The 26,420-nt window shown below is 40.4% G+C and overlaps 2 protein-coding genes across 4 annotated transcripts in view; one reads left to right on the top strand and one right to left on the bottom strand.

The window, feature by feature from the left end:
* Positions 1–203: 203 nt before the first annotated feature.
* Positions 204–10,375, top strand: PSMC5 (proteasome 26S subunit, ATPase 5). The gene is made up of 12 exons (XM_075176878.1): positions 204–316; positions 1,271–1,342; positions 2,758–2,827; positions 3,398–3,495; positions 3,579–3,635; positions 3,737–3,967; positions 4,930–5,056; positions 5,315–5,505; positions 6,627–6,725; positions 7,009–7,119; positions 7,959–8,045; positions 9,861–10,375. The coding sequence occupies exons 1-12, from the start codon at positions 269–271 to the stop codon at positions 9,912–9,914; spliced, it is 1,245 nt and encodes a 414-aa protein (XP_075032979.1). The 5' UTR covers positions 204–268; the 3' UTR covers positions 9,915–10,375.
* The window catches only part of SMARCD2 (SWI/SNF related BAF chromatin remodeling complex subunit D2), a 28,505-nt gene continuing 12,449 nt past the window's right edge, over positions 10,365–26,420 (bottom strand). The window contains exons 5-14 of one of the 3 annotated variants that reach the window (XM_075176875.1): positions 25,069–25,188; positions 24,714–24,809; positions 24,290–24,391; positions 19,045–19,206; positions 18,563–18,660; positions 18,319–18,381; positions 15,208–15,343; positions 14,949–15,071; positions 14,292–14,393; positions 10,365–13,564 (exon numbers count right to left, since the gene is read on the bottom strand). In XM_075176875.1, the coding sequence (XP_075032976.1) occupies positions 13,511–13,564; positions 14,292–14,393; positions 14,949–15,071; positions 15,208–15,343; positions 18,319–18,381; positions 18,563–18,660; positions 19,045–19,206; positions 24,290–24,391; positions 24,714–24,809; positions 25,069–25,188 (1,056 nt within the window). In that variant the 3' untranslated portion in view covers positions 10,365–13,510. Of the gene's footprint in view, positions 13,565–14,291; positions 14,394–14,948; positions 15,072–15,207; positions 15,344–15,367; positions 15,515–18,318; positions 18,382–18,562; positions 18,661–19,044; positions 19,207–24,289; positions 24,392–24,713; positions 24,810–25,068; positions 25,189–26,420 lie in introns of those variants that run through there. The other 2 variants (XM_075176876.1, XM_075176877.1) reach the window with 2 other exon arrangements.

Raw genomic sequence — 26,420 nt, 5'->3', positions numbered from 1 at the left:
CTGATAAGGGCTATTTTATCCAGAAACCTAGAACAATACTGCTGTGTTATGAAATGCAGGCAATGAAACCTCTGACACATCTTCTGGTGCCCTCACCTCGTCTTGTTCCTTTCGGCTGTACAATAGGTGGCGCTGTTGTGCGTCAGTAGTGAAAAGTGACAGTCTAGCCTAGTACAATGTTTTATGGTGACTGCAGGACGGCCGGAAGTACGTCACAGTGTCTCTGCCGATGCCCCGGTTCCGGTCCTGAGTCACGGTGAGGAAGAGAATGGCTCCGCCGGGAGAGTGCAAGATGTCCGGGGATGGGGCCGAACAGGTATTGGCTTGGCGGAAATATTCTGTCGCCCGCACGGACTAAATGTTCTGTATCTGTAATAGCCTCTACCAGCTTCGTTGTATGCATTTTACTTTTATAAGTGGTTATGGTAGAGACCTGCTACACACCACTCCATTTTATGGCTGCATCTAGGATCATAGAGCGCTGTATTAGTGATTTACTTATCTACTCCCATTTTATTTGTCCTTGTAAGGTTTACTTATATCAGAGACCAGTGTTTTGGCCCATCGAGTCCATGCAGACTTGCTGTGTCTTGTAGTGCCACAGGCGATCTACCTATTGTTTTCACAGTGGTTCTGAACCTTTTCTGTTAAACACAATCTGAATTCCTTACAGTAATTTGTTTAGGGTATAGCATATGTAGATTTAAAACTGACTAGGGAATACATAATGGATACCTAGTGTCTGTTAAAAACCAATAATCTGGGAAAATACATCACCCCGACCCCAACAGCTAACTTTTTTGTAGCCCTTACATTTCCATGGGGTTTTTAGTAATGTGTACTAGTACAACATTGCTGATGTACATGGTTTTATATTTCAATAAAACTTAACTCATATGTACACTTTAATCATCATCAACATTTATTTATTTAGCACCAACAAATACCGTAGCGCCTTAAAATTGGGGACAAACACAGTAATAAACAATACTGGGTAAATACATACAGGCGGAAAGGTATGCTGGCCCTGCACTCAAGCTTACAATCTATAGGTTAATAGCAAATGTCAGTACTAAAAGGCCTGAAAAGTTTTGATTCATGTCCTACCACCCTCACACTGGGTATTAGTATGGCCCAGTTAGTTTTCGCAATCATCCTAACCCACATTTAATCCTCATTAACCTGTGTGTAATTTGTTTGCCCATGCACTGATTGTATCCCTGGCCTGTTGTACTCTTATATAACGGGCTCCTTGTTTGTTTTTAAATAGATGGATATGGACGAATCTCGTGGCGGCAGCGGCCTGAGACAGTATTATTTGTCAAAAATCGAAGATTTGCAGGCAAGATTCTTTGTTTAATTTCCATGAAATGCTTCAAATAGAAATAAAAAATGGTGCAGTAATGGAAGGAATTATTCCATATGATTTTTTATTTCTTATTTTGCCAAATAATGTATCCTCAACCGGATAATGATTTGTATGTTGATATCACAAATCAGCTTTTAACAGTTGAAATGACTGTTTAACTTTTCTGACTATAGAGGACTAACTGCATTTTTATTCTACTTATTGCTAAGGAAATTACTTTGAACCCAAGTTGGTTAATTACTGAAGATACATCTCTTAAAAGGGGTCTATGCATCAAGCATATTTGACACCTAAAAGATGCTGTAATGGCTGTTTCCGCATATTTTAAGTATGGTTGCTACGTATTACATGCCTCACAGAGGAGATTTCACAGAATACCGTGCAGCATCGGAGTCCTCACAGATTATTATGGGGACTGCAATGTTTAGCAATGTATGAAGCTTTGTACTGCGCAGACAGCGATATCTCAGGATGGCTTTACCTGTCTTCCTAGGGGATTTCGCAGAATCCTGTACAGTGGAAGGAACTCAGCACTTCCTCCTTTCACTGGTAGCGCTAAGTGACTAGTTGCCTCACAGCACTGGGGCCTTGAGTTCTATTTTGACCAGGGCAACCTATGTGGATTTTGTATGTACTATTTATGCCATCGTCTGTTTCTTTGCACTGTCTAAAAAACCATAGTGACAGGTTAATTGGCTTCTGGACCCTTGTCTCTCTAGAATGTAAGCTCCAGCTTGGCAGGAACTGATGTGAATGAATTAATATTGTCCGAAAAGTGCTGTGTAATATTGTGGAGTTATACAAATAACCAATAATAGGAATATAGATGTAAATATTTCTAAACTGACAGAATTTAAGATATTCAATATTTGCATTTATTATGTTGTGAAGTACAAGCTATTCTGTTGTAGATGATTGCAGTGTTCTTCATTCAGTTCAGACAGGAAACTTCCACCTGCCCTCGCAGACTTAGAATTTTCAGTAGATAATGGAAACTATATTTTTGATGATGCCTAGTGCTTCTGTTATAAAAGGCATCTTGTTTCACAGTTGTGGACTTGTGGAATTATATTTTTAATATCCTAACAGTTGTGAACAAGGAAGATAAAGTAGCCATTAAATAAATTCTGTGACTTTACCACTGACAAGGTTGATTATGGAGTTTTTATTTTTCATTATTGTTCTGTGTATTTTATTCAGTGGGTTTTTGTAACATTTTTTTTTCTCTTCCCTGCCATTGTGGGACACTGCGAGACATTGGGGTATAGTAGTGGGCTCAGGAGTTCTTGTCACTTTAACTGTTAAATCTTTGGACTCCTCCCCTGCTATGCCCCTCCTCTCCAGAGAGATCCTCAGTTTTTGTAACATTTTTTTTTTTCTCTCTTCAGTTGGTCGTCAATGATAAAAGCCAGAATTTGAGACGTCTTCAAGCTCAGAGAAATGAGTTAAATGCTAAAGGTAGACTTAACTGTATGAGCTGTTTAACCATCAAGACAAATTATAATATTGGGAAGTGTGCATTCATCTACCCCAAGCACTGTGGGTCTTTGTGTTTTAATGCATGGTGGACAGAGGGTTTAGTAAGGATCATGGGTGCTTGTAGAAAGATTCACTATATACATGGACTTTTTTAAAGCAATGGTCCAGGGAAAGGAGAAAGAAGTACTTCTCCTCTTCTCTTGGCCATAGGTCATTGTTAAACATTCAGTGTGCATGCGCAGACTCACATTTTTACTGTATAGCAGTATGATTGCATCTCTTGATTGATTCCTCAAAACAATTGTCAAGCTGAGTTCTAGATTTGGAGCTGTCTTATGTGGTCTTTTAATGCATAGCTCCTGTGCTTTATTCCTGAAAACTGGATGAATCTGTGAGTGCATGGCAGCTTCCATGAACACAAACATCTTTTATAGGTCATTGCAGTCTAATAATACTGTGCGCACACAGCTGTGATTTGCTTATTCCTACATATTGTTGATAAACTGTACGTGAGGTGTATGATACAAAAGAAGTTTGTGCTTTGTTTAGTGCGTCTTCTGCGTGAGGAGTTGCAGTTACTCCAGGAACAGGGGTCCTATGTTGGAGAGGTAGTGAGAGCCATGGATAAGAAAAAGGTGTTGGTCAAGGTGAGTGCCCTAAAGCTCACAGCGTAATTATAGGATGAGACTATATGGATCTCCGTGTAACCACCTTACCTGTTTTCTTCTAGGTCCATCCTGAGGGAAAGTTTGTTGTGGATATTGATAAGAATATAGATATAAATGATGTGAGTATTCTGTGGGAATCACACGTTTGGTTCTAGTATATAACTTGCTGTGTAATACTCATGGTAATTGAAATGCATCCTTCTGACTCCAAACTCTTTAGGTGACTCCAAATTGCAGAGTTGCACTGAGGAATGACAGTTACACCCTGCATAAAATCCTGCCCAACAAGGTGGATCCACTGGTATCGCTGATGATGGTGGAGAAGGTCCCAGACTCCACATATGAGATGATTGGTGGTTTGGACAAGCAGATTAAAGAGATAAAGGAAGTCATTGAGCTACCAGTCAAACATCCTGAGCTTTTTGAGGCATTGGGAATTGCACAGCCCAAGGTTAGATTTAGTTGTTAAAATATTCTATTATTCGTTGTTTTGTGTTGGGCTACTTGAAAAAGGGAAGACTGAGACTGCTCTTAATATGAGCTCGTTCCGTACCGAGTAGGGGCTAAATTAATATTTAGTCCCGTCAATCCACATCTTGTCTATGTGATGTATTTAACTATATCCTTGTGAGCTAGTAGGCTGAATATTGGTTCAACCTACTCTAGGCTGTAGGTTAACACAAGTAAAGGACTCCTAAGTTGTGGGGTAATTTTGTATGAAACTTTCAGGAGTATAATTTCTAGAATCATTGTGTATGTGGTTCTTTCTATGACTAAATACCCTCAAAGTGCCATATTTTTGTTTTTTAGATTTCTTAAATAAACTGTCAGTTTTGGATATAATATCCGTGTTAAAACGCAATCCCAGACAATCGGTTTCCTTGGGGCTGGCAGGCTTGCATTTTGCGGGCACCCCGACACACATTTAATAGCAGCCAGTTAACCTACTAGTATGTTTTTGTAGTGTGGGAGGAAACTCACTAAGAATACTGGGTGACTATGAGCAGACAAGTGAATAGACAATGGGGGACAAGATAATCTGTGGGCATCAGATTTACTGTAGGATATTCCACCCAAAATGTCATTTTCAGCCTTGGGTGAAATAGAATTCAACAGCATAGATGTTGCCACTACACTAGTGGTATACTTTGAAATATGATTTATGGTGAATTGATATGTTTGAGTATATGTGTATTTTATATTTCCAGATGTTTGTTGAATTACCCCAGTTCACAGCGTCTTGCAGAGGGTCATGGAAGTTTAACAGCAATTACAGACTCTACAATTTAGTCCTTTTAGCGTTAATTTTTTTTTGGTGGGTGGGGGCTGGGGTAATTTGCTACATATCATTTTAGGTTTATATTATGGGATTTACAGATCTAAATGAATTATTAAAAAATCTCTTTCCTATAGGGCGTGTTACTTTATGGACCCCCAGGTACCGGGAAGACACTACTGGCTCGTGCTGTGGCACATCACACAGACTGCACGTTCATCCGTGTATCCGGATCTGAACTTGTGCAAAAGTTCATCGGGGAAGGTAGGTGACGAACATTTATTGTGTCCCGAACCACATACATTTTCCTGTTTTTTGGCTGTGTAGTAACCTTTGACCTTAATTTATAAGGCACTTTTATTGTACATTGTATGTGTTAATCACTGGTCTACAGTAAGAAATTATTAAAAATACCTTGCACTACTCAAAAGCACTACACCCAGTAATTTTAAATAAAAAATATATTTTAGTAACTCAGACCAGTGGGATCTGTGTAAACTAAAAAATGTTACACATTTTTAGGTGCCCGTATGGTGCGTGAACTGTTCGTCATGGCTCGTGAACATGCACCTTCCATTATCTTCATGGATGAAATTGATTCTATTGGATCCTCGCGGTTGGAAGGAGGTTCTGGTGGAGATAGTGAGGTCCAGCGTACAATGCTTGAGTTGCTGAACCAACTGGATGGCTTTGAGGCTACAAAAAACATTAAGGTGGGATTAGGACTTAAATTAGGCCACATACTGGAAAATTATTAAAGGGCAAGTAAACCAAAACTACAATAATTAAAATGCATTGTTCAGTCTTACCAATTTCCTGTAGTGGAATGGGGTATTTCCTTCACACCCCTTGCAACCTGCTAAAGCCACATCTCGTCTCTAAAACAATGACTAGAAGAGTGATGTTGCAGACAGGTAGAAAGGCCGTGTAGTTAAATCATTATCTAGATTTAAAACAAATGACGTCTCCTTTTAGCTTAACCCATCAGCCTAATTATCCCTAGTTATATGATCCAAAGGATGACAAGAATAAAGCCAAAAAGCGTAGTCTAGTTTTTTCATTTTTCTTCTATTTGATCATGTAGTGCCAACATATTCTGCAGCATTGTACAGTGGACAGACCATGATAAAGTAATGCTAGAACCTATTTAAAACATTAAGTGAAAATGCCACATTCACTATAGCTGACGGACATTAAATTGCTCCTTCCTAATACCATACTGCCAGACTGACTACGATCTAAATCATTAATCTGTTCAGCATATTCTGTATTATTAGGAGGCTGTGTAATCGTGTCTTTCATTCCTCTTTGAATCTGAACGATGTGGATCTGATTTTGTTAAGTGCAAATTTTGCCAGGCTGTATAATCTGCTGCTGAGGAAACCATGTAACACTGCAATGGGTGCAAATTCAAATATGTATTTGTGTGCAGGACTAATGCTGTGCACACCTATTGACCAGCTCTATTATTGGGATTATGCAAGGCTACACCCCCACCCATTCAAGATTCTAAAGGAGGTTGTGCATTTTACATAATGCCTTTCCCATTGCCCCCAAACAACACAATATGGTATTTCCAGTAGCGGGATTTGCTCCTCACAATGTCTATCCCCTGTGTGTGAATCCTTTAATCTATACAGAGGATATTTATTACCTGGGAACTGTAAGTCTGTTACTCTGGCTTATGAACTTCCCCACAATAGATAATTACAGAGAAGTTTTTGCAGTCCACAGATTTTCAAATGTTGATTAATAGGTTTATTTGCTCTTTAATTAGTGGACGTGCATGTGGTATTGTGTGTTTTACCGGACTAACGGATCTTTACACACGCAGGTCATCATGGCAACCAATAGAATTGATATATTGGATTCTGCCTTACTGCGGCCTGGCCGCATTGACAGGAAGATCGAGTTCCCTCCTCCTAATGAAGAGGTAATATTTCCACATAGCATCTATTAAGAGTCTATTAAGTTTTGTAATGTTTCCCTGTTTGGTCTTCTATACTAAAGTACACTTATTGCCTACACAGAGGTGGCATTTGTTTGTGTGCTGAGCCAAAAGTAAGCCTCTCAATTTACTAGAATTTTGCCTCAGTGATGTCATTAGTTCATAGTGAAATGATAAGCTATATCTTGGTGCAGCTCACAGCAAAGGATGTCTCCACTGTTGCTTAGGCACCAGATACACTTTACTGATGTGTCCTTCATTTATCCAGGCACGTTTGGACATCCTAAAAATCCATTCCCGAAAAATGAATCTGACTCGAGGGATAAACCTGCGCAAAATTGCTGAGCTGATGCCTGGGGCTTCAGGAGCAGAGGTGAAGGTAAGAGTCCTGTGATGCAGAGCGCCTATTACAGCCTGGCAGCTGAGGCTGCTGTTGGTGACGTGTCTGTGTTTGGACCAGCACCCAGATCCTTGCAGATGACAGACTAATGGGGAGCAGATGCATGTTTGGAACTCTGCTTTTCCCCGCCCATAGTCCAAAGACACAGTTTGATCTCTGGGAACCAGATGTGGAAATTATTGCAAAATCCCCCGTGGTCATCTCTGCATTTAACACCAGTTTCCAAAATCTTACACCAAGACCACATTTGAGAATTCCTGCAATTCATCTTTGTAGTTGGGAGTGTATGCCAGTAATCCTCAGAGCCCTGTCTCCCTGCCTTTAATTTGTCTCCAAGCATTTGTACTGCAGGGAGTTCTGCAAAATTCAAGTGACCTCCTGTAATTAATGACAGACCAAATTCTCAGTGATTGAATAGCTTCTTTCCTAGGAAGATGTCCATGTTAATCAGTACAGTATTTGTAGATGTTTGTCTGCGGTTTCATCACCTGATTAACTGCTATCTTCATCTAATAATAAAATATATATATTTGTTTATGTTGTGTATATCCACAGCATTTAGTTAGGTAAATCCGAAAAAAACATTGTTGATTTAGTTACTTTTGTTTTCAGATCAGAAAAAAACTGTGTTAGACATAATATTGGAATCATCTGTGTCTATAATCCAGTTAATTTTGCTGTTTACCTTGTTGAACAGTTACCTTCCTGGACCAGATTCATTGTTTCTTTATTACATAAACCCTTGTTGGTGTGTGGTAGTAACTGCAAGGCTGATGTACACTATATTAACAGCGGATACAATTCTAATGTGATTACAGGGTGTGTGTACAGAGGCCGGGATGTACGCTTTGCGTGAGAGGAGGGTACATGTTACTCAGGAAGATTTTGAAATGGCTGTTGCAAAGGTAAGATTATTACTCCTGCTGTGACATCTGGGTACTTTGGCAGGAAAGGGTACATACATTTAGCAGGTTCCAGTTAACACCTAAAAGAGGATTTCTTGATCTAGAGTTATATCCTGGGATGGAGTTTGTTTGGGCTATGTAAGTTCAGCATTGAAATGACTACAGAGAGGGTTCAGTCAATGCTTTCTATTGTGATGGACGGAGTCAAATACTGAAGGAAATGTGCATGTGTGGTTTGGAGACTGGGGGATACACGATTTTCTTAATCTAGTCGTCTTTGTAAAATCCATTTTATGTATAAACTGACAAAACATTAGTTCTTAGTGGGAGACTTGGGTGTATTTTTTTATTAAACTGCAGGTTTTAAAAAGTGGAGATGTTGCTTATGATACCCAATCAGATTCTAGCTGTCATTTATTTAGTGCATTCTACAAAATGACAGAATCTGGTTGCTGTAGGCACTTTTTCAAACCTACAGTTTAGTAAATACAGCTAATATTCAGAGGAATAAGATCAAACACTGTGCGCCCCCCTTCACGATCACACTGTGCGCCCCCCTTCACGATCACACTGTGCGCCCCCCCTTCACGATCACACTGTGCGCCCCCCCTTCACGATCACACTGTGCGCCCCCCCTTCACGATCACACTGTGCGCCCCCCCTTCACGATCACACTGTGCGCCCCCCCTTCACGATCACACTGTGCGCCCCCCTTCACGATCACACTGTGCGCCCCCCCCCCCTTCACGATCACACTGTGCGCCCCCCCCCCTTCACGATCACACTGTGCGCCCCCCCTTCACAATCACACTGTGCGCCCCCCCCTTCACGATCACACTGTGCGTCCCCCCCTTCACGATCACACTGTGCGTCCCCCCCTTCACGATCACACTGTGCGTCCCCCCTTCACGATCACACTGTGCGCCCCTCCCCTTCACGATCACACTGTGCGCCCCCCCTTCACGATCACACTGTGCGCCCCCCCCTTCACGATCACACTGTGTGCCCCCCCTTCACGATCACACTGTGCGCGCCCCCCCCTTCACGATCACACTGTGCGCGCCCCCCCCCCTTCACGATCACACTGTGCGCCCCCCCCTTCACGATCACACTGTGCGCCCCCCCCTTCACGATCACACTGTGCGCGCCCCCCCCCCTTCACGATCACACTGTGCGCCCCCCTTTCACAGTCATTGCTGTTTCCTATCACTATTTCCCTTCCATTTCTTTACTTGCCATACTTGTCCTTCTTTCTTCTATTACTTCGGTCTTCTTACCAATCCTGCGGTGTCCGGGACCCAGCATCCTCCTCTCTCCTGCTGCTTCTCACATTCAGTGAAAAGCGACGAGGTAGGAGGATGCTGGGTCCCGGGCGCTGCCAGATCGGTAAGCTTTTATTTTGTTATTGAACTGCTTATCATTGTAGTGTACAGAGTTTGTTCAATGCAGATATCAGCTGCTATAGGATGAGGCTTTGTGACATATCTGCTGAATCTATTTGAAAATTGTGTACTTTTGCTATGGTGTAATCTTCAGATGTTATCTGAATGTATCTGACCTGAATTACTGCATCTCTAAGAACGCGTGCAGGGGTTTACTTTTGAAATAGTCAGCCCCGGGGAATCTAGATAGGTAATCCTGTGGTTCTCCAGATGTTGTGATAGTGTAGGTTGTGTCACACAGGAGATAAAGAGCCACAGGTTGCATAAGCCTGGCTTAGAATGTCATCAAGTTTTGATTTAAAAATATCTATTTGGTACACTCAGTATCTGTGTAGATAATTCGAACCAATTTCTCCAATCTGCCATTTTCCAGGTGATGCAGAAAGACAGTGAGAAGAACATGTCTATCAAAAAATTATGGAAGTGAACATACAGAGAAATCCTCCTACAAGCTGTCTGCAGTGCTGTTATGTGTACAGCAGCTGCCGGTGTCTACCATCTCTCAGCCACCCCTGTGTTCTTTATAGCACCTCAGGACACGCCATGCTAATCGGGGAACTGAACGGTCATTGCCAACACCATATTGTAAATTTCAAGCAAATTGGGGGTAGCTGTTTGCACACTGGAAGATTCTTGCCAATGTCAAGTTTAATTATTAACACATGATAATTGATTGTTTAATTCCCCTTTGCATGCGTGTTCAAGCCCTCATTCAATATTCTTGGTGCATGAATGAGCACTGGGGTATGGCTGGAACAGCAAGTGAGTGAGCTGTGGGATATCTTTTCAGTTACTAGCAAACTAGAACCATATTTGTTTTTGTATTATTATTGAACTTGAATCTCTATGATCTGTTTTTAATAAAGAACAGAACAAGTGGGAAAAAAAGCGTTTATTTATTTAACCATATAACAATTTTGCAAACAACAAGGAAATATTCACCACTAAAACATATGCAGATCCTGCTTCCACAGTTCTGTACCTGTAAACTGCACATCGCTACATAAAACTGTATTGAAGCCATTTTAATGTGTGCTCCTCACATACAATGTATGCAGCCATTTTGTCATGTATGAGAATACAATCTTATCACTTCACTGGATGGGGACATGCTGCAGTCATCTGTGATGTCACTACTTTTGCAATGGGGGATAAGCTGCAGTCCCATGGACGTTGGCTCATCCAACAAAATGGCTGCATGCTCGGTGTTAGAAATTGGCGTACATTAAGTAACTAGCCCTTAATAACAGGCCACAAGCAGTCTTTGATATGGCACACAGGGTGAAATTAAAATTCTGTCATCCAGAATTATTCCCACCGAACCATATCTTTTAATCAACTTTTGAACAAAAGAACATTCTTGGTCATAGTGGTATTACAGGAAGATATAAGACCTCTAGCTTACAGGGAAATAAAATATAGAACTACAATTTTTCAGCAAAAACACATTTTTAAACTGGTTCACATAAAGTAGATGGCACTTTTTGCCTCTTGAGTCGTATTTACTCACCACATCTAGAAGAAAAACTGTATGCTAACATCACTTATTAGTCTATTGGTATGGACCAGTACACACCTGTCTCGTGTTTTTTTTCTTCTTCAGGAGCCCCCTGTCTTATTTTCTGTTATTGCCCCCATTAGGTTCAAATAAAAATAGCAAGAAGAAAAGCTAAAATAAAACCCTGCTTCAAGCCATTATTGTTTTCTCTCCAGACTATATATGACATTTTAAAGAGATCATTTTTTTATTTTTTTTTTGCTGACCTTTTGGCTGTGGTGTGCTATTAACCCTTCTACAAGGCACTCAACCTGTTAAATGTTACTCTTCCCTTCTTGCATAAAGTAGGGAACGCTGAGAACAGGGATCGTCCAGTGAGCTCTCTGTGCAGGTAGTCGGTTCATGCTTCTCCCACTGAACGCAACGCACTCCCTCTCCGTGTACCGACAGCTCAAAGAAATTAGATCTCTGTGACTTAATGGGGGATGAGGGCTTAAAACTTTTAAAACTAAGCTGAAGCAGGGCACACTGCTATTGCTGGCATGTGTGACCTTGAAATAAGTGTGATAACGAATATCAATCAGATCACTATCAGTATGTTGGAAAATGTGGTTCAATAACTATCAGGCTGAGTGCAGCCATCTTTCAAATGCACTAAGCGGTTCCAGCATAAGCCAACAGTGACCTGTCTGAATCTTTCTTGGTTGTTGTCACTGCTTTGTGATCTCTCTTAAAATACATTCAAGCAGTTACACACAACTGTCTCCTATATCAGAACTTTATATCTATATATTAAAAAAGCAAACAAAAAAAACCCCACTACCTACAGAAACATTTGCAAGCCCTTGGGGTTCATATTTGGTCCAAATGAATGGATTTGCTCCTGCACATAATCACCCTGAGAAACTAACACTATGGCTCCAAACTGCCACGTTCTATTGCATATTGCGATGTACATTCACAGCACCCCTCCCCCATACATCTTCCTTGTGCTATATGGGGGTGAAGTTTGTATACTTTGGAAAAGTTTACATGATGCACCAGCAGAGGGAGACAATCCTGTCTTGCAGATTTCACTGCTGGTAACTTATAGATATATTAGTGCAAAGATCTTTTTATGTATTTAGAAGAATATATAAAACCGATAGTCCTCTTAGGAAGAAAAAAAAATACAAAATACCCACCACATTATTTCCCCTGACACTGGAGGGAAAATAAAATCTTTAAACCTGAAATTTTCCACCCCACCAGAATATAGTGCAAATAAAACGTTTGCAGAAAGAAAAGAACATACACGTTAACACTATTACTATAATAAAGCTGATTGGAATGTTGTTGGGTTTTGTTATTTAGCTGAAGGAACACACGAAAATCAGTTGGGCTTATTTTTACAGGGAGATTCCTGAGTTTTTGTTTAAAGGACAAAGGTTTGTGAGGATCATTTGCCCCAACAGTTTTGCAAATCCTAAAATAGCCACTTCTGGCACTGCAGCAGACGAAATGTACATTGAACGTTGTAATCCTGAAGAAACGTCTTTTCAAGCCTGCCCTCAGCACTCCCCAACAGTGTATGTTTTGTGGATCTCCTATCAGGTTGTTAGGACACTAAATGTGTCTGGGGAAAAGACCTGAGGCTAGATTTACTAAACTGTGGGTTTGAAAAAGTGGAGATGTTGCCTATAGCAACCAATCAGATTAGTTATTTATGTAGTACATTCTACAAAAGGACAGCTAGAATCTGGTTGCTATAAGCAACATCTCCACTTTTTCAAACTCGCAGTTTAGTGAATATACCCCTTGGTGTACAAACCTGAGGGTACAGTCTGACGGTACTGAATGCATTCTCCGTGCGTGAAGAAAGAGATGTTGGAAGGATTTTTTTCTATGCCTGCACAATGCTCCCTTAAAACTGCAACGCACCAGGAACACTGAATTCAAGTCCTTTTAACTTAAAGTACACCAAGGAGATCATATCGGGGACAAATTGAGATCTAGAATAGATGTCTTTCATCAAAACTTAAATTACCACTAGATCTGTACTCCACTTGCTTAGTTATATATTTCAATACCTAAAAAAACGTCTAAATAGCCAGCTCTTGTGGAACTGCAAGTCCCAGCATGCCCTGCCAGCCCCTCAAAATACACTTGGCTAAATTTTAGTTCTGGCTGTGAAATTGTGACATATATAAGTTTATATTTAACAACAAGGTAAAAATTGCACATTATGCAGTAACCCATCTCAACCAATCAGATTTGCACCAGACTGACGAAAGCTAATATCTGATTGATTTACTATTTTCACCATGCCTTTGGTGCCAGAGATTTATACATTTGCTTTATTTGTTGTTTTAACCAAAACTTGTAGGAAAGTAACGTAAAATCAACTCATTTCTATCGTACCTGAGGGCTGATGTACAGCTATTCTAAATTAACAGGGTGTATAACATAGAGATACAAAAAGATCAGATCCAGCATATGAATAGTAAGGCACATGGAATGTAAGCACACGTTGCTCTGGAACCTGCTTAGGTGAGTCGTATCCCCAGAACCTGCTCTAGCTCTTGTCTCCGTTGCTGGACCTAGAACATGAAAGAGGAAAGTGTAAAGTCAGGATTCAGTCACCTGACTACTAAAGCAAACAACAAAGTGCAAGTATCTCCAGATTTTATCAGGAGTAGGCTGAAGGTTCAGCAAGGCTTGCGGAAGCACAGAAGTATAAAGTGTAATACCCGTAGCACTGTTACATTTACTTTACATAAAGTGCCCGCACCTTCTAAGAGAGGGGGGAAGCGTTACTATGAGTATCTGCTGCAATCCAACTGTCCAAAAATAACAAATGTATACAGTTTTAGTTGATATTTATCAAACAGCAATACACATTTTAGTAATAATGATGTAAAAGTGAACCACCATTGTTAAGAATTTTTGGATCCACTTTAAAAGGGTTGTTCACCTTGCAATAACTCCTTTTTAATGACAACCCCTCTAACCCATATCCCAGAGCTTCCCACCACCCTGACAGAAGGGACAGCGCTATCACTCCAGGACTCAACTATTGGAGCAGCTAGGACAAGGGTGCTTAATAACCATACGCTTCACTGAGCATTCAGGATCCACCTTCACTATTCTACTGTCACCACTATTTCATTATCTGATTCTGCGGCCAAGTCCTTGTTGTTAGTGCTCTCCTCTCCGTTTCTAGGGTTTTGTTCCAGTTTAAGAAAAAAACAAATATTTCATTTATTAAAGAGAAATGAGATGAGGAAGGGAAGGCAGATTTGAGTGGAGATAAAATAACATGCAGACCTTGAAGTAGATTTGTCTCCCCACGGCCTCCTGAGCCCATGGCTGCTGGTAAAACTCTGAGCGTCTCTCCTCCTCTGGATTTCCCATCATATCTGTCATGATCTAATAAACAGTGTTTTTTAAATAAATGGTCAGTTTGCAAGAGGTGTAAACGATGTGTGAAAACATTTTTTACTAACATATGCAGAAGAACACTCCTTCTGGAGAAGTATGCCACCTTCAGGAGACACAACTTACAAAGGGGATAGTTGTAATAGAGCAACCTCTGGATTGCTGGATGGTGATTACCACTGGATCAGCAGTCATACATAGGTCATTTAAGGCCTAGGCAAGACACCTTTTACATTGATCTGCAAGCCTGGACATGCAATTCTGGCATTTGCCAGGAGGACTGGGCTGCTTTATGCCTTCTGCATTAAATATATATTCATGAATATATATGCACCCTGATATATATATAACAGCTGTCTCACAGTGTTTCACCTGATGACTTAGGTTTGATACCAAATTAAACTACTACATCTTGTGTGCACAATGTTTCAAACAAATGTAGCTGACGCACTTAAATGTACTTCACCAGGTGACACTTTATTAGAGTCATCTTACAAATATGTACATACGCAAAAACCACAGTAAGCAAACTGATTTCCAGATCACCTTGAGGTCCCTGCTTTGGGATTGCAACCAGTCCTGGATAAATTCCTGGGGATCATTGCTGAAACTCAGCATGAAATCTCTCTGTGTCTTCAGCTGATTGATGGATTCGATTGTGTCATGAATCTGTAAAGGAAAGAAGTCGGAAATCATGGTCATAACCATGAGGTGGAGATGACCACTTGAGGGCAACTTTATTTCATCATTAATGGATTGTTTCATGTGGCCTAGGCGCACCTTGGCAGGGAAATGTGAATCTAACCTTGATATCCAAATTGGCGATCTCTTGCTGGTTGGTCGTGGAAGCAAGAAAATTGCTCATTTGGGACTTTAGGGGGTCATCCACTTCAACTTCAATGTCATAACATGCCGTCTTCTTCTGATCATTTGGGTCCACACTAAGGAAAAAGGGTAAAGAAAGGAACCACTAAACAATCAATGCCAGCTTAGTTATACAAAACAACTACTGCTATCATTCACAATATGAGCACCAATAACGTGTCACAACTGATGATATTTTCCAAAATACTCTGTGGGGGATGAAAGCACTTCCAATTTTGTCTGCAAATCTGAAACAATAAGAAAGGTGCGCCAAAAGCTGGAAAGAATCTTCAGAAATATGACTTCTATATATTAAAAAGATTTCTTATTTCACCAATAAAATAATTCTTAAAAAAACTTATATAAACTGAAATCGATATTTGAAAAAATAACTTATAATAAACAACTAGATTTAAATACTACTGAATAGATATACAAGAGTCAATAAACGGATTCAGAAACTACAACATACTCATGCATGCGTCTTTAACAAAAACATATCTCAGTTGTCAAAACAATCTGTATCTCTATTAATGTGCTTTTCAAGAAATTAGAATCACAAAGGGTTGGTGGCCAGTCCACTCCTTTCTTAAAAACAATTAATGTCCACTGTATGCATGTCCTTTTTAAACACAAGGGGCCTGACTCATTAAGGATCTTAACTTGAGAAACTTCTTATTTCAGTCTCCTGGACAAAACCATGTTACAATGCAAGGGGTGCAAATTAGTATTCTGTTTTGCACATAAGTTAAATACTGACTGTTTTGTCATGTAGCACAGAAATATCAACTTTAAATTTCAGTGTACAAATAAGCTATCAAGTATTTGTGGGCTACATGACAAAACAGTCAGTATTTAACTTATGTGCAAAACAGAATACTAATTTGCACCTCTTGCATTGTAACATGGTTTTGTCCAGGAGACTGAAATAAGAAGTTTCTCAAGTTAAGATCCTTAATGAATCAGGCCCAATGACTTTAGTCCATATCGGCTATATCTGGCTACTATGCGAGACAGTGCAACAGGATTTATTGGACTTGCCTGAGGATCATCACTCCCTTCGTTTTAGAATCATTACATCTGTGGCTGTGTTATAAAAGAGAAGAGAGGATTCCCTTTCCCTAACAGCCTACCTGCTACATAGGGTGAGATCGTTTTTTTTGTTTTTTTTATATATCTAACAATTCCGTGAATATAGCTGTTTGTATTGATCCTAGTAGGCTGGAGCACCAATCCATATGGAATAAAGTCATTGGGCCTGAGTCATTAAGGAGAGCAATGCATAAAAAAGGAGTAAGTTTGCTTCCAGGCAAAACCATGTTGCATTGGACAGGGAGGTAAATTGAAAATGTGAGGACAGATTTATAGTTGGGATAGGGCATGTCCTAGATTAACTTTAAATTTCAGTGTAAAAATAAAGCTATCAAATATTTGTATGCTACATGAAAAAACAGCCAGTATTTTCCGTACATACAAAATAATAAACTTATTTGCACCCCTTGCATTGTAACATGGTTTGTGCCAGAGAACATTTACTCCTTTTTTTGCCTTACTTTCCTTAATGACTCAGGCCCATTGTGTTTAAAAAATAAATGCTTACAGTGGACATTAGTTGTTTTTTGGCACACCTTTCTTATTGTTTCAGGTTTTGTTCCCATTTAGGGATTGGCACCCCTAAGATAGGTAGCGACAATAGGTCCTTATATTATATAGTGTGAGCGCCTGAGAGATCATTTTTATTTACTTTGTCTGCAAATCTACTGAACAACACAACAGGGAGCTATTTGTGGATAATGCAGAGAACATTTACGAGTACTCAGTAAGGTAACAACGGTAAGCACATATTCATACAAATTACATACAGCGTTCATTGAAAAAAAATTCTGTCAATTTATAGCAAGCAATCCAAAAATACATTCACTGGTTACAGACAGTCAAGATTAGTTCAAAACTAGTGAGGTAAAAACAGATCTGTTATGCATGTGCAAGCATTGAAATTAATGTGTCCATTCAGTCCATTGTTGTTTCCACAGGTGTGCTAATAACCCTATTGAAATGAATGGATGCATTGGTCTATAGAATTTTCCATTACTAGCCAAATGGGCTAGTTATAGAATAGTGAGACATTTGTCAAATGACCTCAAATGACCTTGCTTTTGTTCTTTTCCCTCATCAACGTAGATTTGGAAGTATTTAATAAAGCTGTTAACTAAATTAAAACTTTATTATAAATGAATGGAAAGTACTAAAATTTGCTGCTTCGTGGATGAGAAAGTTGGGACAAAGAATTCTACTTTCCCCATTAGTTTATTATGATTTTGTTTGATTTAAAAAAGGATATAGAATGGACCCTTAGTACATTTCCCTCCATAGAGGGGGAATTCTGAGTTATACACACATTATGAGGCAAAGTCTCCCGATACCTTAGCACCTATTGGTACCTTAGCTGAATAAGGCAGTTTTGGACTTTTAAATGATGAAATTAATTTGTATACCAAATGGAACATAAGTTGCTTTTACAGTGGAAATATGCTTGTGTGTAGGTTTCACTTCTTTAAAAAATACATGTGCTTCCTGTCCGTGTACTGTTACTTTTGAACAGTTCAGCTACCTGAAAATAGCGCGTCTGTAAACTTTTTTATTTCTATGTAGTGTTCTTTTGTGGCTTCAGATACCACTGTTGCAGCAATTGTATAAATTGTAAAAACAGGTTGACATTGGGTGAGACACTGCATAGGTAAAAGTGGCACCTACTACAGAAATGGGAGGTGTACGCATTGAATGGCCACCTGAATGGCTGTACACACTTTCTGCCATACTCCTCATGCTTCAGAATGGTTAAACAGCCAGTTTGAAGCACCACCATAGTTCTTGTTGTCATAACAGATAAGACCACCTCCTATACGTGTGTACTAACAATCCCCACACTCCACCTATATCTGACATACTTTTCTACACAACAGTAGGTGGAAGTATTTTACTCTCTTATCAGGTGATTTTTAAGAGGGGGGAAAGTGGGAGTGAGATGAAAGATGAAAGAAGCAGAACAGACCTTGAAGGATCACTCAAGTCTGTCTGTCCTGTGTAAACAAAGACGCTGTCTCCACAGAAATGTCTTTACCCAAAAGAGAGCATATAAACAAACAATATTAATATTATAACACAAATTAAGTACAACAACATCTTACAGTTATTGTGCACTGAAATCAATAGAAGTAAGACAATGGTGCTAGTATATTAATTTATAACACACCCTCCCAAATCTTTCACTGGAATAAGTAATGATCAGCACATACCTAATGGTGTGGTTAATTATAATGGGGTCCGGATGCTGTAAGAGACTTGCCAACTTCATGGGAATGTCTGAGAATCTCATTCGGATACAGTTAAAGATCTGTGTAAGTAGGGGAAGAAATGAAGGAGTAACAGAAGGGAGAAAATCAGATAATAATCAAATGCAAGAAACAATACAGCTCTAAATAGTAGATAATAGATGGAGGACTGGTGAAAATTATGAGGGACGCTGGTGATCTTGTGAAGGTGAAGCACACTGAAGACCAAATACAGGTGCAGTGCAACAATGGAAAAGTGGAATGGATCAGTCACTTCTTGTGTACAAGCAACCTGTAGGTCTTTACTTTTTGTGAGCCTATAGGTCCATACTGGCACTTGTAGACCTGTAAAAGCTGAGACCCAGAGGTTGTCTGCCTCAGAAACAGCAGAGCAGCTGAAAACAGTAAACATCCCAATGATCTGAAATATGTCACTGTCCTCCTACCTGCCTGAAGTAGCGGTTGCAGTTGATGTACTCCTTTTCATGGCTGTCCTGCAGCTTGTTGTTTTTGATGTACAGCCACAGAGCTTGCATGATGTTGGCACGGGTCTGAGTGTGAACACCCAGCAACCGAGCAAGGCGGGTGTCCAATTTATACTGGGGAGGCTGTCAAATCACAATGGGGGAAATTTAGAATTGAACCAACTTTTCACAAATTACAATCAAATTACACCCCCATCTAAAATACACTGGGACCGTGGGACCCCTGGACTCTGGCACTTTAAAAGTACTGTCAAAGAATTTGCTCCTCCCTCCTTTATACCCATGTTGTGCAAGGACTCAGCTATTTTTCTAACCAAGCCCCACAAGACAGAAACAAACAAAACTAGAGATAGAGTAGAAAACCATCGTGTCTGAAAGAAATATCCTGAACTTTTATAAAAAGAGCATAATCAGCTTGGGTGCTCAATGTCCCAGAATGCATTCAGAGAGAAGGATCTAACACAAGTATAAAAATCACAATTTCAGTTTCATTCTATTGGGACAGTGGTACCATGGGGACGTCACAGAGTTTCAGTGTGCAGCACTTTCCAACCAAAGCTGGCATCCTAGCCCACAAAACATTAAACTTGTAGAACTTCGCAAAAAGTATGTAGTACGAAGGAACAAGTAGTTGTCCGACAGCTGTTCAGCCCAAGCACTGTGTTGTGCCACCCGCTAAGCACAACCTGGTCTGGTAGAATGCGTCTTATCATTGTAAGGAACAGGATCCCCTGCCCCAATGTAAGTTCACCTAACCACCAAAGTGATACATCTAGCTATCGGTTGTTTAGAAGCAGGCCTATATCGTTTGTGGCCAAAAGATCATCCATTTTGCTAAACTCCCCAGTCCTATTGACATGTACCTGTAATGCTCTAAAATCCAATAAGGAAAGAGAACCCTCTTTCTCAGTAGACTGATTCTGACCAAAAGCCTAAATCACAATGTCCTGATATAAGTGGAATTTTGAAACCAGTTTAGGCCAGATTCGTCCTTGCAATAGCCGTATCTTCATGAAAATCAAGTTAAGGAGACCTGCAAGACAGCGCTTCATTCTCCGATAACCTCCAGACCATGGAAACAGTCAAGAGAAACATAGTTTTCCAAGTAACAAACTTCAAATCTGCAGAGTGAAGCTTTCTTAAAACGAGGGTGTTGTAAAGCCTACGGCACCAAATAAAGATCCCTAGATACTAATGGAGGAGAATATGGTGGTCGCAAAAGTTTCACACTCTGTAGAAACACCTGAACCTCAGGAAAAACTGCCATCTGGAAAAATGCAGAAAGCAAGTATGAAAGCCTTCAAGGAACTACATTTTAACCCTTTATTCAAACCATCCTACAAATACAGGATTAGCTGGGACAAGTGCAAAGATATGGTTGTTCACACCAAAAAACATAGGTCTTTCAGACCCTATGATAATTACTTGCTGAAACATGCATTCTAGTTATAAGCATGTTCTGAACCACTGCATGAAATAACCCCTTTTTCTTAAGAATTTTGGCTTCAACAGCCTCACTGCCAAAGCCAGTTGCAGTGATGGTAAAATGGTCCCTGGGTTCGAGGAAGAAGCCATAATCTATTCAATGACATTCTGAGAATTTCTTTATACCACAAGCGTCTTAGCCAGTCCAGTGCCACCAACAGCACCTGGACCCGTTCTTTTTTTTTTATCTTTTTGAGAATGCAGGGTAGCATAGCTGAAACAGATAAATCAGATGAAACTCCCATGGGACCATCATGGTATGTACCAGAAATGTCTGCTGATCACTTGTCATTTAATAGAACCACTTCACCATGTTGTTCAAGCTGAGATGACTTCATTTCCATGTCTGAATGACCTACTCTGTTCACAATCTGCTGTAAAATCTCCACATTGAGAGTGTAGGGCATGACTGCCGAGATAATCGGCCTTCTAGGTTTCCACCCATGCTCTGAATACTACCCATGATCCTGCTTGCATCTTTCATTGCCAGGGAGCTCTTTGTGCCTCCCTAATGGCAGTCACTGCCCCTAAAGAACAGTTGTCCCTGAACTAGGGTGTTTAGCACCACCCTTAGTTGTAGGACATTGAGTGGAAGCTTTGCTTTTGCTGATGACCACAGACCCTCACATCAGCAATGAAGAACATCCACCATTAAAATTGTCCAATTCCAATTCTGTCTGCCTGTGTCAGTCTGTCTGTGTGTGTGTGTTAAGTGTTTTTAGACTGTGAGCCCCAATGGGGCAGGGACTGATGTTACTGAGTTCTCTGTACAGCACTGCAGAATTAGTGGTGCTATATATATAAATGGCGGTGATGATGATGATATGGCGAAAGGGGGACCAGGAAAAAGGTTGTCACTTCTCAGCCACCAAAGGAGCAACAGATGTGTTCGTGGAGACAGACTGATGACCTGTCTGTGCAACTTGCTCCAATTTGATCTGGAACTACCTTGTATGAAACCTTGTAAACTGCACGGCATCAAGACCATCTTCCCTAGAACCTTCATGCAGAAATGAACAGACATCCCTCTGATAGACACTTTCCAAGTATTGCAAAGAGGATCTTGTCGCCTAGAAGAAACAATTTCTCTTGACGAGTGTTGAACAGCAATCCCAAAAACACCAGCCTTTTAAGACACAATCAAATTTCTGGTAATTGATAATGCAACTGTAGCCCTCTAGAGACTGGTAATGTTTCAAAACAGAGTCAAGATCAAGAGATTGTTCAAATAAGGGACGATCATCACACGCTTGGGCCACAAAAGAGCATCCATAACTGCCATAACCTTCATGGACACTCTCTGAGCAGTTACCAGACCAAAAGGAAGAGCCGGAAATTAAAAATGTTGGGATCAAACTGCAAATCTGAGAAGGCATTGGTGACCCTCCCAGACTGCAACATGTAAGTAACCATCCTTGACATCCATAGATACCAGGAGCTTGTCCCGTTCCTTCCTGTTGATGACTCTCAATGATACCATTCCATTATATTCCATTATTTTACTGTCCACCAGACAGTAAAATAATGGAATATTGCATAGCCTGACACTTCTTTTGATCTACAGGAAAACTGATTGTGAAAAAACTTTCACCACAGCTTAGACCTGGACTGGAGCAGTGAATTGGTATCTTGGAACCTGACTTTTCCTCTTGCTTGGGACGAGAAAGGAACAAAAGTTAGGATCCTGCTCTCTAAGTAACTCTGGCAGGAAGGAACTCTTCCATCCTATTGCCTGACTTATGATCTTATCCAATTCTGGGCCAAATCACCTGAAAAAGACAAATATACTCCAAAGTCTTTTTAGACTGTGTCCGCCTCACATGACTTAAGCCCGAGGTTAAGGTGAGCTCAGACAAATATCTGGTTCCTATTAGACCATCAGTCAAAGCTGCGTCTCCCATATAATCAGACACCTCCCGGATATGGTCAAACAAGGACACTAATTCAGACCTAGGCTTCCTGGACTGCAGAAGTTGCTCAAACCATTTTTCAATTGTCTTATTGACACTGAAGTGGAAATGGATCCACTATCCTTAAAAAATGCAGTTTCAGGATTGTGGTGGTCGTAGAAACCTTAGGTGCATTTTCACATTTTTTAATATCCCCTATTAAAAATAGCTTAAGAGTCTACTCTGCGAGAATCCTGAATCGTCCTTTCCAGTTTAGTATTGTGCCTTTGCAGAATAGATTTTCTTACTGCGGAGAAGAAAGAAAACAAAGTATTAACTTATTTTTCCTCTTAAACAGTGCATTGTTAGGCTCTGCTAACTCCTTGATTTCTTGAATGTTCAGCTCCAGATGAAAAGCTTGCACTAAATCATCCAGCCCCTAGAGTAGAGCCCTGGAGGAGTCATCCAAGCCAGGTTCCGCCACTACCTTACCTTCCTCTTTAGAAGAACTCTCCGAGTCAGAAGCTACCCAGGATGGAACCAGGGTTGAACTCTAACACTTCAGAGAAATTGCTGGTAAGGATTCCTCTAGAATCCTCTATAATGATGAAGAAACGCTCACCAGACCCTGCACTGACTAAGCAAAGCATTATGCCCAGACAGGTTCATCTGGAGGCATCGCTGCTGTACCAGAAGCACTATTGAATGCAGAGACAGATGCTCCACCTAAAAATGTAGAGGGACGGTTACTTTCTCTTACAAGACACTGTGTGAACTTCTGCAATGGACTGCATCAGGGATCTGGTCCAAGCTGGGTCAGTGGCAGATCCAGTGGGCATCTGTGACAGCCAGTTGTCAGTCTTACAGGCTGTACATAAGGCATCCATATTTGGCTGTCTGCTGGGCAAATTTTGCATGATATTTTAGATAGGTTACGAAGAAGCAATACCACCTCAGATAAAAAAAAAGTTTTCCCCTGCAGCTGGAGTTATTCCGATGTGGAAGAGGCAGAAGCTGCTGCTGATTCAGTCTCTTTTGACTGGGCTACAGCTCGCATACTGAAGCTCCTCATTGAGGAGGTGGCAGGCTGCCACGGAACTGTATTTCTCCCCAGAGTCCAGCAAATACTATCTACCGTCCCAAGAAAGATGGCTCCCTAAAGTCTCGTCCATGCCCAGTGTGGGGCCTCCTTCCATAGGTGCCCCCACCAGATCTATAATCCACCCCAGGAGGCTGACCGCACTTACCATATGCTGCTTTCTTGTTCAAAGTCTGGAGTAGCTGTAGTCGCTGGAAGCAGTCCTAGCAATCCCACATTGGAAGTGAGACTGCAGGAAGAGACACCGGAAACAGTGCCTCCTCTGCTCTCTCCAGTTTGAAACCCGGCCTGGCTGTTCAGTGACCCCAGCTGCAGTAAATTCAAAAAAAGACTGCAGTGGGAAAATTCAAAAGTGTAAAAGAGATTAGAAAAATTTAAAATACAGGCTGCCAATGCACCCTAACAAGTAAAGCATCTGTCTCCTGTAGGTAATCTGTGGGCAAACTGGTTCCTTGCAGGACAGTGGTATAGCAGAGGGAGAAGCAATGTTCCGGATGAGCCTCTATACCCCATGATACCAGTGCATAAGATGAAAGAGAAACAAGTGTATAACATACTTACTGCTCTCTCTATATCAGATACTGTAGGTTGTATAAAGCCTGTCTTTTTATCCCAACTACTGGTGGTTTGGTCCACATGATCCTATTTTTATTTTCTATATTAACCACAAAAGAAGACCAACTAGCCAAAATGAACCCAGACCTGAGTAACCTCCCCGTCTCTGTGTCCTTACCTGATGATCCAGCATTAGAAGCAAGGTGCACTTTACATTCATATCTCCTGGGCGTTTCACCTGGAACCCATCTGTCTCCTGAGTGGTGGCCATCCTGTGCCACTGCGAGAGAAAAATGAAATGGTAAAGTGCACTTGTCACCTACAAACAGTGGATGCAGCCATAGTGTGGGATGAACCACCATTCAGTCCACAATACAAATAAACTTAGAACTAGTGACATCATGTTGTGTCTCATTATTCAGTTACGGCACTGATTCCTTGTGAATTGATAGGCTGCATTCTCATTAAAATAGGTTCAGTCCACAAAATGTCTGTCCCTCCTCTGTAGGTAGATGACAAGTGCTCTTTAATGACTGTGGAACAGTATGTCTGTTGTTAAGTGATCTTGTCTATAGCTCCTTTCAGTGATTTATTTTACTCACCTCCACCAAGTGGTTGTCTGGGCCATACAGGTCCTTATCCAGCTCAATAACAAGGCTTTTAAAGAATGAGGAGAACTTCCTTTTCTGTTTGTTGGGCTGTAAAATATAGTTTTAAGACACTCACTAATCCACCAGTGCAGCCAGCCTACCACAACCCTCACACCACACTCTATATTCCCTGAGGTGAAACTCCAGTCACACACAACTAACTGCTGTTGTTCCATAGACCCCAGTGAAACCACCTTCAACCTCATGAACACCATATTAGCACACATACATACAACATTCACACTACACAACCTATAACACCCAGACCAATCAACATTTGATGAGCAGTATGATGGCTCATACTCACGTCTTCTAGCAATTTTCCTTCAACCCGTAGTTCCCAGGAGCTCACTCTCTCTCCTTCTGCTCCATCAGGTTTCCCCGGAGTGAAAGTATTTGAAATATATATCCTTAGCTTGCGCTTTTGCTGTAAAGTAAAAATCTTGTTACAACGTTTATCTTGGGGAGGATGAGAACTGCACCTATTTAATCGTACAGATAATTATCACAAACTCAACCACACACATGTTAAAGTAGCTGTGACGGTTTCTTATTCAGTAACAGTGTAGGGCCACCCAGAGGTCATTTAATCATGAGACCATATGTCACTGCAATTAATCAAGAGGACTGAAACAAGGAATTCTTCAAAGGAATGATTTTGTTTTATTCCACAAGACAAAATAAGACAAATTATAAACAACTATTATTCCTCAAGATAAAATAAGACAAATTATAAACAACCAACTTTATATGCTTTTATCATTTGGTAATCAGAACACAAATGAATTCATAATTAAATAGTAAAACAACTTCCATATTGGGATCATGATATTGGGACTGATATTTGGTTTTTTAGAATGCTCTGTGAAAGTAAGAAATACACTTCTATTTTCCTGATGTCCATCCATGTGTACACAATAAATAGAACCCCCACTTTCAGCATGATATTGCAGTGTGGGGCTCCACAGTGGAATGTTTTAAAGTGAGCTAATGTCTCCATTTGGTTAAGGAGAAAACCTTTGCAGTAAGAAGAAGGGAGAGAATAAGAAAGACATTCACATACAACCCAAATCCCCAGGCTTCCATGATATTTCCTCATGAGTCATTATAGCTGGACCGAATAGGAGGAAGGGAATTATAGACCTAGAAGGATGGCATAGGAAGCCTTCTTCACTTCCAAATGTATGTAGAGTTGCAGCCAGTATGCCACAGGTAGACCCACAATTTAAAAGGAAAAAGGTTTAGTCAATAAAGGCTAAGTAAATATACAATATCCATAAAAAAATATTATTTTATTAATAAATTCATCAATTGCTGATAGTTTTCTATTAATGTCATATACACTACTATAAAATTGACAATAACTCTTCTCTGCCACGTTATTCATATGGCGCTACAGCGACGTGCAGCTCTGTTTCCTGCTATGTCAACCTATATCTGTGATATTATGTATCTGTAGTGTATACCAGTTGTTGTTGCTATATGTCTCCCAATGTTTAAAGCTGGCCACACGTGTCAGTCTGATCTTTCACTCCAATCGTTTTATATCGTATTGATAATTTGTAGTTGGTCTAATACAACAAAACGTAAATGGACAAATCCAATGGAAATTTTTCATCCAGAAGCTATTGCTGCTTATAAGTGCACAAGTTGTAATCT

This window comes from Mixophyes fleayi, chromosome 6, assembly GCF_038048845.1.
Source record: "Mixophyes fleayi isolate aMixFle1 chromosome 6, aMixFle1.hap1, whole genome shotgun sequence".
Lineage (NCBI taxonomy): Eukaryota > Metazoa > Chordata > Amphibia > Anura > Limnodynastidae > Mixophyes > Mixophyes fleayi.
This window is presented reverse-complemented; position numbering and strand designations above follow the sequence as displayed.